Source organism: Rasamsonia emersonii (genome assembly GCF_000968595.1).
Source record: "Rasamsonia emersonii CBS 393.64 chromosome Unknown ctg1118621760713, whole genome shotgun sequence".
Classification (NCBI taxonomy): Eukaryota; Fungi; Ascomycota; class Eurotiomycetes; order Eurotiales; family Trichocomaceae; genus Rasamsonia; species Rasamsonia emersonii.
Window position 1 is genome coordinate 1 of NW_013562786.1, and position 12,526 is coordinate 12,526.

The following is a 12,526-nucleotide window of genomic DNA, read 5'->3' on the forward strand; positions in this document are numbered from 1 at the left end:
CAACGACAATCTCAGTGGAACAACAGCTGGGCCTGCAGAGTGTCTCAAACGGACGCCGACTGTACATCATGTTGGGAGATCAATTGAATCTCAAAGAGTGTACTCGGCGCTCATGAAGCGAATCAACCAGGCTGCAGCAAAAGACGGCGAGAAAGTAGTTTCCGCGGGCACTGTCAAAGAACGTCTCCCTGTCCCTGAACGGGCGTCGTCGGTTTGTTCTCAGTATAGCAACTGCAGCATCCGCCACACAGGAAGTGACCTATCTATGAAAACCGCACGAACTTCCTTTGGCACTGAGTTGCAACTTCAAGGTGTCCAAAGTCGATCCCCTCTGCGTTTCGACTATCCGGGTAACAATTGCAGTCTCTCTCCTCAGCAGGTCGCGCAGTGTGGTCAGAGCCCATCGGGCCGCCGAAAGATATCCTTACGAGAACCAGAATCCACGTTCTTCCCATCGACTTCATATGCCAAGCCAAAAACTCCGAGTCCGTACAGATTGGCTATGAGCTCAATCCGCGAAAGTGAAGGCCATTCTGAAGACGAGACAGGAAGTGTTATCGTGTCCAAGACAGCCAACTCGGGAAGCACATCGGATTCCCCAAGTGTGTACTCGAGGACCCCGAGCGGCCATATACCCAGCCAGGAAAATCTGCGACTCGATCCCGACGCCTTTGAACCTGCGCAGCCGGGGATGGCTACCATCTTTACCAGTCATGGAACAACGTATACCTCTCCGAAGAAAGCCAGTTCTCTGACTGCAGAGACTCGGATTAGACCTAGTACTGAATGGAAAAGCTGGATGAACTCACAAATAAACAAGATTGACGAGTTTGAATCCTCCAAACTGTCCAAAGGGCCTTTGTCAAGGGATCACTACAGGGAGGAAACACAAATTGATGGCGAAGCTCAGCAGGCAGGTGCAGCAGACAATCCTCCACGTTCAGCCAGCGGAAACGAAAAACGAGCTTCACCTCCTCGGGCTAAAGAGAGCAATACTTCCCGGAATGTCTCCGACAGGAGTCCGTTGATGGAGTTGAAGATCCCTGCGCAAAGTAACTACTCTCGGCCGCTCAGTCGACAAACCAATGCACCTGTCATGGCACCAGCACGGGTCTCTCCTAGTAACAGCTTATTGCTCTGTCCGTACCAAGAGAGCGGCGGCATCCATCACCCTTCGTCCAAGTTTACTAGCAATCCAGATCGGTTCTCTTTTGCAAAGTCCAACGAGTCTATTGAAACCCCAGAGTCTCCTACTCCCAGAAGGAGTCTCAGAGCAACCAGGGAGGCGAGGTTGCAACGCAGCTCTGTGACTCGAAGCACAATCAGACCGATTGTGGACAGGAACGACGCAAAAGCGGTGCAGTTTCGCTCAATTCGAGGGGTACATGACTACGGCAGGTTTACCAACGAGAACACGAGAAATCCGGGGGGCACTCACGATCCAGAGAGCGAAATGCACAAGCAGCTCCAGGGGATTCACTCGACTATTGACAGCAAACGGATGGTGGAACTCTTTTTGAGCAGCCGACGGGGGCAGAGGGGAGAATCGGAAGACAGCGGGGCTGTCTTTCTATAGTTATAGTCTATTGGTGCTATGTATATGACTGGAACGGGTATTCTGCGCTTCCACTGTCACGCAGTGCAACTTTAGTCGACACCCCTTGTATGTTTTATCTTCAATGGCAACATTTCCTCATCTTTCCATTCCTCTAGAGAGCTGTATGATCCTTCTTTAAAATATATTCTTCCTCGTCTTCACACTCTTTCACATTCATAAGGTCATTGCCGTTTATTAGACTTGCATAAACCTGCTGAATTTTAGATGCTAGGTAAAGATAGCGATGAGTTTGAAGTCAATCTTTTTAGCGTAGAAATATGTTATTCTCTTCATCATCTGTATTCTAGTTCTGCCTAGTTCTAATCAATGAAGCGCCGTCTTTTCCAAGATGCAGAAGTACTGTACCTACCTAAACTTCTGAAAAACAGCCAATATTGTATGTATTACAAGATATGTATGAGCGAGTCTGAAATCTGAATTTCTGGCGTTCTATCTAATCTTTATCTATTATCTACAGTCACTTCGCCAACTCCAGGACAGCAGGCCCATGAATCCGTCTCCCGAGTTGATCCAAACATGTCGTCTTCTCCTCGAGAGAAGGTAGTACATGCGTCATGCACGAAACAAGTCCGGCGCCAACATGAAGTCTTCCGGTTCGAGGATCGGCGTTGTCCGGACCACACAAGCCGGGGACTTCGCCGTACAAAAGTCCACAGACTTCCCCTAATCTGTTGATGATAAATGATCCTGAGTCCCCCGGACTGCTGCAGAAAGTCGCTTGTCGAGCGTGATTAACGGCGACGCCTGTTTTTCTCTTACTGAGGATCACGAATTCCTCTGTAATAGTAGATCCGTGCGGCATTTGGATTTTGTTGCCGTTTTTTATGTCGTACTGGCAGTGGTCGTCTGCGTCGCTCCAGTTGCAGTACGCCTCGACGCCGTTACACAACCCGGCGGTAATGTCAGTTGTCCTTCCACTCTTAAAGTACCACTCCAGGAGTGATGGCACCGAATGACATGGCTGGCAAGCCTGCAAGACCGTAATCCCCTTGTCTGGTGTAAAGACTTGGGCTTTCCGCCCGAGAAATTTCGGGGAGGATGTTGCAGTTGAAGACCTGGTCTCTCTGCGGCCCGTCGTCCAGCTCGACAAAGGCCCAATCTAGGATATGTTTGCTGCTGCCGCCATCGATGGCTCGTCCAGACGAGACCAGGACTCGTCCCAAGGTCTTTGGCATTGTTCTGACTTTCTCGAGCATGTTCTGATAAGAATTTATTGTCGCGTGTATGCGATTAATGATTTCTTCCCGGCCTACCACCTGTTTCGTCCGGAAATATTTAATGTCTCGATAAAGCGATTCGATTGATGATTCCAAATCTTCTCTCGTGGCTATGGCATCTTTGACCGCGAAGAAATGGACGTCGAGCCTAGGCTGATGAGACGCAGAAAAGTATGAATATCCGTAGCGGGCAGCATGTCTGATTGTCGTCGGCTCTGCGTTAGTACTATTACTAGGCGGTTGCACAACATGATGAGTCGTGAGGAAACCTTTATGAATTTTGTTGCCAATTGTCAGGGTGACGAAGCCTCCCAGTGAGCTACCACCACAATCACCAGTTTCTCCTTCCACGCCAATGCTGCAACCCATCGTTGGGAGACAATTCTCCGGTATCCTCTCTCGAAATGATATGCCCGGCATTGTCGCCGTTTCGGGAGATGGGATATCACCGCAGCCCCCAGGGAGAAATTCGACGTTAATGGCAAGATCTTTGGGCAACGACCTGGCCAAGTGAGTCATGACTGACCCTTCCAGGCGTGTCCAGTCACAGTGAGTTCTTGGCTCGACCATCACAACGATGCTAGGACTAGCTTCGTTCTCTGTGACGCCAACAAGAAACAGACACATCAGTCTCCAAGCACTTCCTAATGTTCTTGACAGAGTCTCAGCCAGCTCGTCGCGGACAATTCGGTAGATCGGGACAGTGGGATTCGTAGAAGAATCGGGAACAGAGAAGGGTGGAAGCATTTAGCACGATCTACCACCTCGATAGGTAGGTGCGAGAGACCATGCGAAGACAGGATATCGGAAATCACATCTTTTATCTGTCCGAACGAGATCCCTACTATATTGATATCGATATCGATATTGACACAAAGCGTAGACACGGGTTCATTGCCTCCGGGATATCCAGGCTTGGAAATGTCTTCAACATAGATCCCATATCTTCTGGAGATACCGAGGTTGCGGATGGCGCGATCGATTCTGTGCCGGAGATTATCTACCCTCTTTCTGATCTCCTCTGGACCACGAGTGGACATCAAGGGATAGGGAAGTGGGTTCAATGAAGTGGTGGCGCGAAACGGGTCGGTTCGGAGGAGATATTGCTCGATACTCATTGTGCCTGAGGCCTCCTCAGATTCGCGAAGCTCCCTGCGACGTTTGGGGGGATTGTGGTGTATTCTCCATGAGTACGAAGAAGTGAGGTCGAGGACAGCTTGATGAGAGCTTGATGAGAGAGACAGTAGGTGGTAGAGGAAGAAGAACCTACACGAATGCTATGTGCAAGCCAATTTTGGAGACAAAGGTTCGAAATAGTCGTTGTCTGCAGTTTGACAAAGGGTAGTGGAAAAAGAAAGGAGGTGGTGTCAAGAGTCTCATCATCTAGGCAAGCAGGCACCAGTGATGAGTGAGCATACTGTTTACACCCTATAAGTGACTGGTTCCATGGTGCAGATGCGCTGTTTATATTAACTGTCCGATTAAGGCAAAATAATTTAATGGGTTAAATCTCGCACCATTAATTATTATTGTTCTGCGATGTTCAGGTACGTACAAAAGACGACTGACTGACTCTTGTTAGACTGTCCTTTTATCTTACCATCTCTGGTATTAATTATATCCCATTCCCTAACTAACAAGTGACCTGCATATCCATCCAAGTAAAAGATAAACCATGCTTGCATTTCCTTCCATCCAATACAACCAAATATTAAACTTATCATAAATATCATCATCTCATCTTTTTTTTTCTTTTTAGAAGAAGCTATTTCATTGGCAGTAATTCGCCGGAAAACTGCCCCGGACACCACGCAGCTCGCCTTCCCACCAGTCGTCCGTGCTGTCGGTCTTCTTGAGCACGCGGATCCGATCGCCCTCGCGGAAGGCGAGATCGCCCGGTCCCTGGCCGCCGAAGTCGTACAGGGCTGTCACATAGATTGCCTGGGGGGCAGCGGGGTTGGGTCTGGGAGGAGGGGGTGGTGGGGGCTTTTTCTTCTTTGTTTCTAATAAATCTAAACGGTCAGAGGAAGTTATGCCACCTGAGCCTGAACCAGGCAAGCTTGTGGCGGCAGTGAAGGAGGTTTGCTGTCTCTCGCGGCTGAAATGGTCGCTGCGAGGACCGGCGGGTGAGTAGCCCCCTGGTAGTGGAGAACTGTAGGAATCCGGAACGTTGAGCGATGACGACGCAGACGAGAACGACGACTCGGAGACAACGGAGACGTTCGATATGGGTGTTGGGATCCGTGGACTGGCGTGAGGCGACGGTGTTCGAAGGTCACCACTGAGGCGGGGCTTCGTCTCCAGCACTGGCGCTGGAGGAGGAAGGCTGCGACCTGGGGAAGAGCCGGAGACCTGACGCTGGCTGCTCGGATGTCGCGCGCTGTGTCCATTCGTACGGCCTCCGTTTCGACGATCGCCGCCGCTCATCGGCTGTCGAACGGCCTTCCCGTTCGCGATGCACCCCAGACTCTCGGCCTCTTGCTGGATTGGGAGGAAATCGGCCTCCCAGCTCTGAATGACCTGCTCCATCGGAGGCGACAGGGACGGGAAGTGCTCCTGCTCACAGTAGTTGTGAAGGACGGTATAGTAATGCCCCAGAAGAGTGTTCTGGATCTCGATCTGGGCGGCCAGAAGATGGGGCAGAATTGAGAAAATGGCCGTGATCAGCTGTGGCAGGTGCTGACGGAGATGTTCATCCGCGGCGTTGTATTCCTTTGGAGGGAGTCAGCCAAGTACGCAATACTTCTCGATTGGAAGTCGATACCTCTTTCGCTTTGGCCAGATCCATCTCCGCCTTCGCCAGGACTGCATTGTCGCGGTCTGACCGCTTCGTCTTCTTCCGAGAATTATCGACTCGGCCTTGGAAGTGCTCAAAGTCCAGCTAGACACGAGTTAGCTGCAGGGTGCTTGATCCACACACTGCTACAGACCTTTTTATCTTCACGTTTCTTGATGGTTTTCTTCATTGGGGCCAGAAGGTCCTTCGCCTGCTGGGCAGGTCGAATCATGCGGTCGTCGACCGCATTGACCTCGTCGAGCAGGTCCCTGCGTAAGTCTTCGTACTCTTCGTAGAGCTTGTTGGTCCTGGCCAGGGTTTCCGGTGGAGTAGGGACGCCCGGGCGGTTGGATGCAGGATCGGACGAGCCGATGATGGGGGCATAGAGGCATTCGAATTCGTGCACGAGGCGACTTTGATACGTCAAGATGGCCGACCAGGCGTCGCGCCAGGCTTTAGTCGAATCGATAATCTGCAGGAGACATGTCGTCAACACGTAGACACAGTATTTCTGGCTTCTATAACTGTTCTGCTCGTGCAAGACAAAACAATATTAATAGCTCACAGGGCAGGCAAGCTCATACTCGGGTCAGCAGCTTGTCCGCTTGGTCGAAATCCTTGAGCAGCACCGAGACCTGACTCTCATCGGCGGACCTCTTCATGAGCTTCCCAAATTGCCTGTGCACGGACTGCATGGTCGCGATCAGGATGAACAGCAGCTGGCATTGGAGTGCGGTAGCGACAGTCGAGATGTCAAAGGATGTGCTGTACAATACAATCCTGATCAGAGAAAAGAAATTCCCGTAAATGGTACGAAACTGCAGAAGAAACGACAGCTGAAACAGATGACGAATCCCACGCGTTTCGCGAGTCTCGAGCGCGCCACGGGGCAGCAGGACTTGCAGCAGCCTGGTGAGAGGCTGAGGCTGACAGCTATTAATTGTAAAGCAGGCGGGGTAAAGAAGTGGGCAGAGGATGGGCAGATCAGGCCCAGGTCGATCTCATGTGTCGCAGAGCACTCTTGGCCTGCTTCTAGGGATTCATTTCCTGAAACTCGCACCCATGGAAGCTGGACCGTTGGGTTTCTAATTAAGTCAATTCGGCAGCAAGTCCCACGCTGTCCCGCTCTGCAACTGCCAACTGGCTACCGACTGCCGCCGCGCGGTCGGTACGCGCGACACGTCTCCCCGCGAGCATCCTCCATCATTCATTACTCTGGCAGCACAGCATGACATGTCTCTCCCATCCTCGTCGATCGCTCGCAGCACCCCCAGCGGGGTCCCTCCGACCCAGAACACGGCGCCCGTGCTCAAGTTCCGATGCCTGTTCAGCCACGACCTGAGACGCAAGGCCAAGCGCTGGCACGATGGCTTCCTCCGCTTCCACACGTTCAACAAACGCGTCATGGTCTACGACGACCTGGGCAACTTCATCGGAGACCACCACTGGCGGGAGAGCGGCGAGATCCAGGACGGCGATGAGCTGGAGCTCGACAAGGGCGTCCTGGTCCAGGTGGGAGAGTGCATGGAGAAGACCCAGAACGACATCTCCGCCTTGTTCGAGAAGCGAAAGGCCAGCCAGGAGTCCCCGACCCAGCAGAAGCCTACCGTGCCGTCGTCATCTCGGGCTTCGATGAGCTCCCAGGGCACGCCGCTCAAGTCGCTGAACGATGTCCTGGGGATCAAGAGACCGCCAATCGGTCGATCGGTCACCCGTCAATCGCCATACGAGCAACGCCACCAGCAATCTCACAAGCCTGACAATGCAGAGGGCGACAGGCCTGCGAAACGACAGAGACAAGAGCCGGGGGAGGTGCTACGGCGGAAGAGCACGAATGAGCCGTTACGTCGACCGCCAGTCATCGATCTGGAGAAGTCGCCAAGTCGTGAGATACGTGAGGAGACATTCCCTGGTAGGCATGCAGATAAAGCAGGCAGTGCCTCGAGGATCCCACCGGCGCCCTCGATTCCAGCTCAGGGTCAGTCTGGGAAGCAGACTGAGAGTACCACACGCCCATCAACCGTCAAACCCGCCAGTGATACCCGACCAGACAAGGCAGAACCGCCTCTCAACCCGCTACGGATAGTCAACGAGAAGCCGCGGCAGAAGTTGATGTACCGGGCCCTCCTGCCACCTAAGGCTTCGAATAAAGCCAAATCGACAGAGACGTCTCAGACGCGGCAGGTCAGCTCCTAGTCAGTGCCAATCTTCCGAGGGATATATGAATTCACCATCATTGACGATGTGAAGTGATAGCCATGCGAGCGATCCGGGGGAAGGGTATTCCAACCACGAATTTTCCGTGTCGGACTCGACTCTTGCTCTCTTTGACGAGTTGACGGAGACGACCGCGGCGGGAAAAGGTACTGCCTCTGCTGCGGGCAGACCGCCAAAGGAGTCACCATCACAAGATCAGAAAAAGACACTCTATGACATACCGTCGCATTCAGCAGTGTTTGGGTCTTCCGATCCCGAGTCTGAAATGGAATTGGGCCAGCCGCTCCAACAGGAGAGCGTTTCCCATGCAGCAGCAGCAGCAGCAGCAAAGAGGACAGCACCACTCGCTCGAAGTAGCTCTGATGTAGCTGCCACGATCCGAGAGACACGACCGGCCGCGAACCCAGCAGACGCCGTCAAGCGAACCGAGCCCAAGATATTCCGCAAATCGCTATCCGACACAACCGCACTGCAAAATACACACGACAACAATCGTCATAATCAGCAGCAGCAGCAACCTCGCCCCGTGGCCACGAAAGCAGCACCAGCGAGGCAATTGTCGCATGACGACGGAGAACAAGGACCCTGGACATCCGAGGCATTAGATTTCTTTGACTGGTGGCCTCCCGACCGGCCGAAGCCGGCATGACGAATGTTGACTACAATCATGATTGTGACGATGGTATTGTATGGTATTGTATGGTATTGTATAATATTGTATATGGTAGAATAATGATATGGCATGGTATGAACCGAAATATCACGAAATTGCTGTCTAGATCCTTGTTTCGTTTACTCCTTTTTTTCGGGTTTGAGCTTGTATGTAATGTAATGTACACACATACAGTGTAGTATAGTACAGGATACAGATAGAATACTGGAGAATAATAAGACTAGTAATGTGCTCTGCCTATTATCCTATCCAATCAATCATTTCTGGCCTGACATGTCTTGTCCTGACCTGCTTGTCTTGGTATTCTACTGACTGACTGGCATACAGTATACTACATCTTCATTCCCAATCAGTGAGGAGGAATTTATTAACAAATTCATCTGGAAAAAAAAATCAACTCAACTGTCTATATAACCGGACCATCACATCATCATATCATCATCATCACCAAAGTAAATCAATCAGATCAACTAGGTAGTTTTCTTAACCAACACCCCCGAAACATACGGCATAGCCGACCATTCCCACCTGTGCTCGAGGTCAACACTGGCCCAGCCGCCATCCTTCTCCGCCGCCTGAATCAAGTAACCCGTCGTGTCGCGGTCCAGATGGCAGTCGCCCATGAAGAAGCTCCACCCCAGAGCGGTGTAGAGCGCTTGCATGAGGCGTGCTAGGAGGCTGCCCTTCGTTCGCCTCTTCCAGGGCCGCCACTGGTTGACGACGTGCTCGACGATGAGCATCTGTCCGCCTGGCCTTAGGAGGGAGTACAAGTCTGCAATGGTGCGCGCGGGGTCAGGCACGGAGCAGAGGACGCGCACGCAGATGATGGTGTCGAATATTCCCTCTGAAGCAGCAGTCACACCCAGCTTGTCCAGCGCGGGTAGAAGAGCCTCCTTCTCCGCACCGCTGGGCACAATGTGGTACTTCCCTTCCAGACCAGCAGCCAGGACGCGCCGCCGCAGCTGGGCGTGCAGGCCCACGCAGGGCTCAGCGCCGTAGATGGCGCGGATAGCGGGCGAGCGGAGGAAAGGCATCTGGGTGCCCGTGCCAGGGCCGAGGTCGAGCACGACGCCGGAAGCGCGCGCCAGGAGGGGCGGGACCAGCGCGGCTGAGCCTTGGAGTTGGGTCTCGTCGATATCAACCAGTTGCTGGTCATCTCCTCGGACTAACGTTCGCTGTCAGCGACTGTCCTGTCAATCGTTCGAACGAAGATAAGGTTCTTCCATACCAGAAAAATCCACCCAGAACCTGCCAAACGCCTCATCGCGAATCTCTCTCGAGCGCAGCAATGGCTTAAGGAGCTGTCCTCGTTTGAAGACAGTCTCTAAACAGACGACGGCATAGTCTGTGCGAGATCGTCAGGTCAGTCATAATCAAACAATCAATCACCGAGAAAAGAAAAGATAACAGTAGGAAAGTAAGTAGGTAGGTAAGTAACTAAGTAGGTAAGAACATACGATACGCCGCCCAAGGAAGCAGAACCGCCGGCTCGATTAAGCCTAGGAGGAACTCTCTTGTGTTGGCGGGCGAAGCAGCAGTGGCCGAAGTCATGATTCTCTTTTTCTCGTTACATGAGCATTAGATAGATATCGACAGGAAAAAGAAAAGAAAAGAATTGAAGGAAATGAGGCGAAAAAAAAACAAAATAATTGAATAGACCAATTTGTCCGTTACATAGACAGTAGAAAGTAGACAGTCTACCTATTGAATCCAACACCAGAGTGAGTGAGTTATCGTCTGTTCGTTTGTTGACTTGCAGAATGCAGATTGATAATGAGCGACGGAGTGGACGAGAGGACGGAGTACTCAGCAAGACAGCCAACCAGCCAGCCAATCAGTACTCGACAGACTTTAGACTTTACCCTAATTTAGCTACATACAGTAACGGCATCGTATCACCTATGCGTGCATGCATGCACGCATGTACGACCCGACTGTCAGTCGAGCTAGTTGATGTGATGACAGGTCAGGATTTTTCTTTCAGACTTCAATATAATACTACCCTAGTGTAGTTGCAAGCTATACTGTTTATGTCTCTTGACAATATTTATCTACTCCTACAGGACAGCTGCTGGAGAATGTTGGCTCCCAATCTCACTATACTATCATTCCCCAGATCTGTAGTGCAACACAAGGAAACGACATGCAGATGCTTGTCGCGGACAAAGATCACAACGGCAGATTAAAACCATTAGACGGAAACGGTTAAGGAACGGCCGTGTCCAAGTAAAGACCCACAGATGGACCAGATTGTCAACAAAAGAGAAGAAAAAAAAGAAATGAAATTCGCCTCGACATAGGAATGAGAGACAACAGACCAGACTCCAACTGAGGAGTGGAGACAAGACACCGTTTCCCAACAGGTGGTTCAGACCCGTACAGGCAATCTCAGGAGCCCTGACAATGAACAAAATGAGTGAGAGATATTAATAACATATAGAGAGATGGGAAAAAAGGAAAAAAAGAGCGACGACTGAGGACGCGCAATCTCTGGCACGTAAAGACAACTCAACTCCATGACAAATTGGAGACTCGAGTACCGCTTTAGGACCAAATATACAAAGGAAACTCGTCGGCCAAATGACATGCAGTCTGGCCCAATGATCTAGATATTCGTGACCTCAGTGAAAAGAAAGAGAACGTGTCATGCTTCCCACACAGAGCGGTTGGACTTGGATCGACGCCCCGGTGTCAATAGTGCGGGTGCGGGTGCGAAAACCGCTTGACCCCGGGGCTGTACCGGCTTGTTCTCGACAATGAGCCAACATCGTGTTTACCTAAGACTTGTCAGTAGCGAAACTAGAATTTGAACGGGGGAGTTCGCTCACCATCGCAGCAGGCACGAACGTTTTCCAGGCGATCCGCCTCTCGTTCTTGCCGCTCAATCACTTGCCTCAGGTCCTCAGCACTGTCATGGTCCACTACACTCGCATCGTAAATGCTGTCCGTCTGCACCGGAGTATGCCGGCCTCTCAGGCTGGAGAACGACCCTCGGATCGTCGCCGTCAGGACGCTGCTCAGTCGGGACGTCGAACTCTGTCGAGCCTGCTCCGACGCACGCAGAGTCGAATTCTGCTGCGCATTCGGAGACGGGGAGACGCGCCCCGGAGTCGCCGCCGGTCGTACCGACAATGTCGAAGCCGCACGATTCTTGGACGTATTCGTTGTCCTGCTGTTATACGACGACAGTGAATGTCGCTGGGTGGTCTGGCGAGAGTTGCTCCGGTACGTGGGGTTGAACTCATCAACGTCTTCGGCCGTGAGCTCGTGATCATCCGACTCGTCGCCGTTGGTCCTGAGCAGCAAATACGACAGCGCGTTGAACCACGTTTCGTGTCTCTGACTTGTCGTCGCCGTGAATCGGATTCTGCGGCCAGGGCTGATCACCTCCAGACTCTTGCGATGGAGCCCTGGAGGGTAAGGGTTGTCATCCGTGATCACCCGGACAGCCTCGATGGGAACGCTCTTGGCCTTGAGCTCGGTCTTGCCGGCAAGTTGCGGGTCATGGTCACTCCAATACAACGTGCGAGTGTACGGGTGCACCCAGAAGTACCGACGATGGCGAGTGTTGGACATCTCGCCCGAGACAGCTTTGCGGGTGTATTTCCACAGGTATTCTCCAATCATTGTCTGAGTTATCGCCTGGATCATGCGTGGATCCGTGTCGGCACTGATACCGTGGGGCATTCCATCCGAGCGGATGTTGAACCTCTCATCCAGCTCAGAAGCAAAGGACGACAACGAAGACCTTCGGGAGGTTTGGCTTTCACGACGACCCCGCACTCGAGTGCTCGCGTCCTTGGAGTGCTGCGACGCGTGGTCGTTGGGGGTCCGTGGCCTCACGTTCGTCCTATACGCAGAAGCTGGAGCGAGTGGCGGACCCATAGAGCCGGGTGTACTCTGGGCGGCAGCAGCAATAGCTTGTTTGTGATCTGCAGGCAGCGGCGGATGGCTGGCTTGGCTCGCAGCGCTGCCAGGCCGTCTGACAGTTGGCTGACCGGAGGGTGTAGGCCGCCGGCGGGAGA

At 52.3% G+C, this 12,526-nt stretch overlaps 6 protein-coding genes across 6 annotated transcripts; 2 read left to right on the forward strand and 4 right to left on the reverse strand.

The window, feature by feature from the left end:
* Nucleotides 1-16: 16 nt before the first annotated feature.
* T310_8332 (uncharacterized protein) lies at nucleotides 17-1,576 on the forward strand (the record flags this gene model as incomplete). Its single annotated transcript, XM_013468880.1, has 1 exon — nucleotides 17-1,576. A coding segment is annotated over one exon (1,560 nt), but the record flags the coding sequence as incomplete, so codon positions are not given.
* A 962-nt stretch (nucleotides 1,577-2,538) lies between these two features.
* Nucleotides 2,539-3,953, reverse strand: T310_8333 (uncharacterized protein; the record flags this gene model as incomplete). Its single annotated transcript, XM_013468881.1, has 3 exons — nucleotides 2,539-2,817; nucleotides 2,872-3,487; nucleotides 3,520-3,953. 3 exons carry the CDS (start codon nucleotides 3,951-3,953, stop codon nucleotides 2,539-2,541), a joined length of 1,329 nt encoding a protein of 442 aa, XP_013324335.1.
* A 652-nt stretch (nucleotides 3,954-4,605) lies between these two features.
* T310_8334 (SH3 domain signaling protein) lies at nucleotides 4,606-6,306 on the reverse strand (the record flags this gene model as incomplete). The annotated part of the gene is made up of 4 exons (XM_013468882.1): nucleotides 4,606-5,547; nucleotides 5,600-5,716; nucleotides 5,766-6,083; nucleotides 6,196-6,306. 4 exons carry the CDS (start codon nucleotides 6,304-6,306, stop codon nucleotides 4,606-4,608), a joined length of 1,488 nt encoding a protein of 495 aa, XP_013324336.1.
* Nucleotides 6,307-6,844: 538 nt separating this feature from the next.
* T310_8335 (uncharacterized protein) lies at nucleotides 6,845-8,477 on the forward strand (the record flags this gene model as incomplete). Its single annotated transcript, XM_013468883.1, has 2 exons — nucleotides 6,845-7,795; nucleotides 7,947-8,477. The coding sequence occupies 2 exons, from the start codon at nucleotides 6,845-6,847 to the stop codon at nucleotides 8,475-8,477; spliced, it is 1,482 nt and encodes a 493-aa protein (XP_013324337.1).
* A 494-nt stretch (nucleotides 8,478-8,971) lies between these two features.
* Nucleotides 8,972-10,052, reverse strand: T310_8336 (uncharacterized protein; the record flags this gene model as incomplete). Its single annotated transcript, XM_013468884.1, has 3 exons — nucleotides 8,972-9,666; nucleotides 9,730-9,846; nucleotides 9,959-10,052. The coding sequence occupies 3 exons, from the start codon at nucleotides 10,050-10,052 to the stop codon at nucleotides 8,972-8,974; spliced, it is 906 nt and encodes a 301-aa protein (XP_013324338.1).
* A 1,140-nt stretch (nucleotides 10,053-11,192) lies between these two features.
* T310_8337 (Nuclear migration protein (ApsA)) lies at nucleotides 11,193-12,526 on the reverse strand (the record flags this gene model as incomplete). The annotated part of the gene is made up of 2 exons (XM_013468885.1): nucleotides 11,193-11,278; nucleotides 11,330-12,526. Coding segments are annotated over 2 exons (1,283 nt in total), but the record flags the coding sequence as incomplete, so codon positions are not given.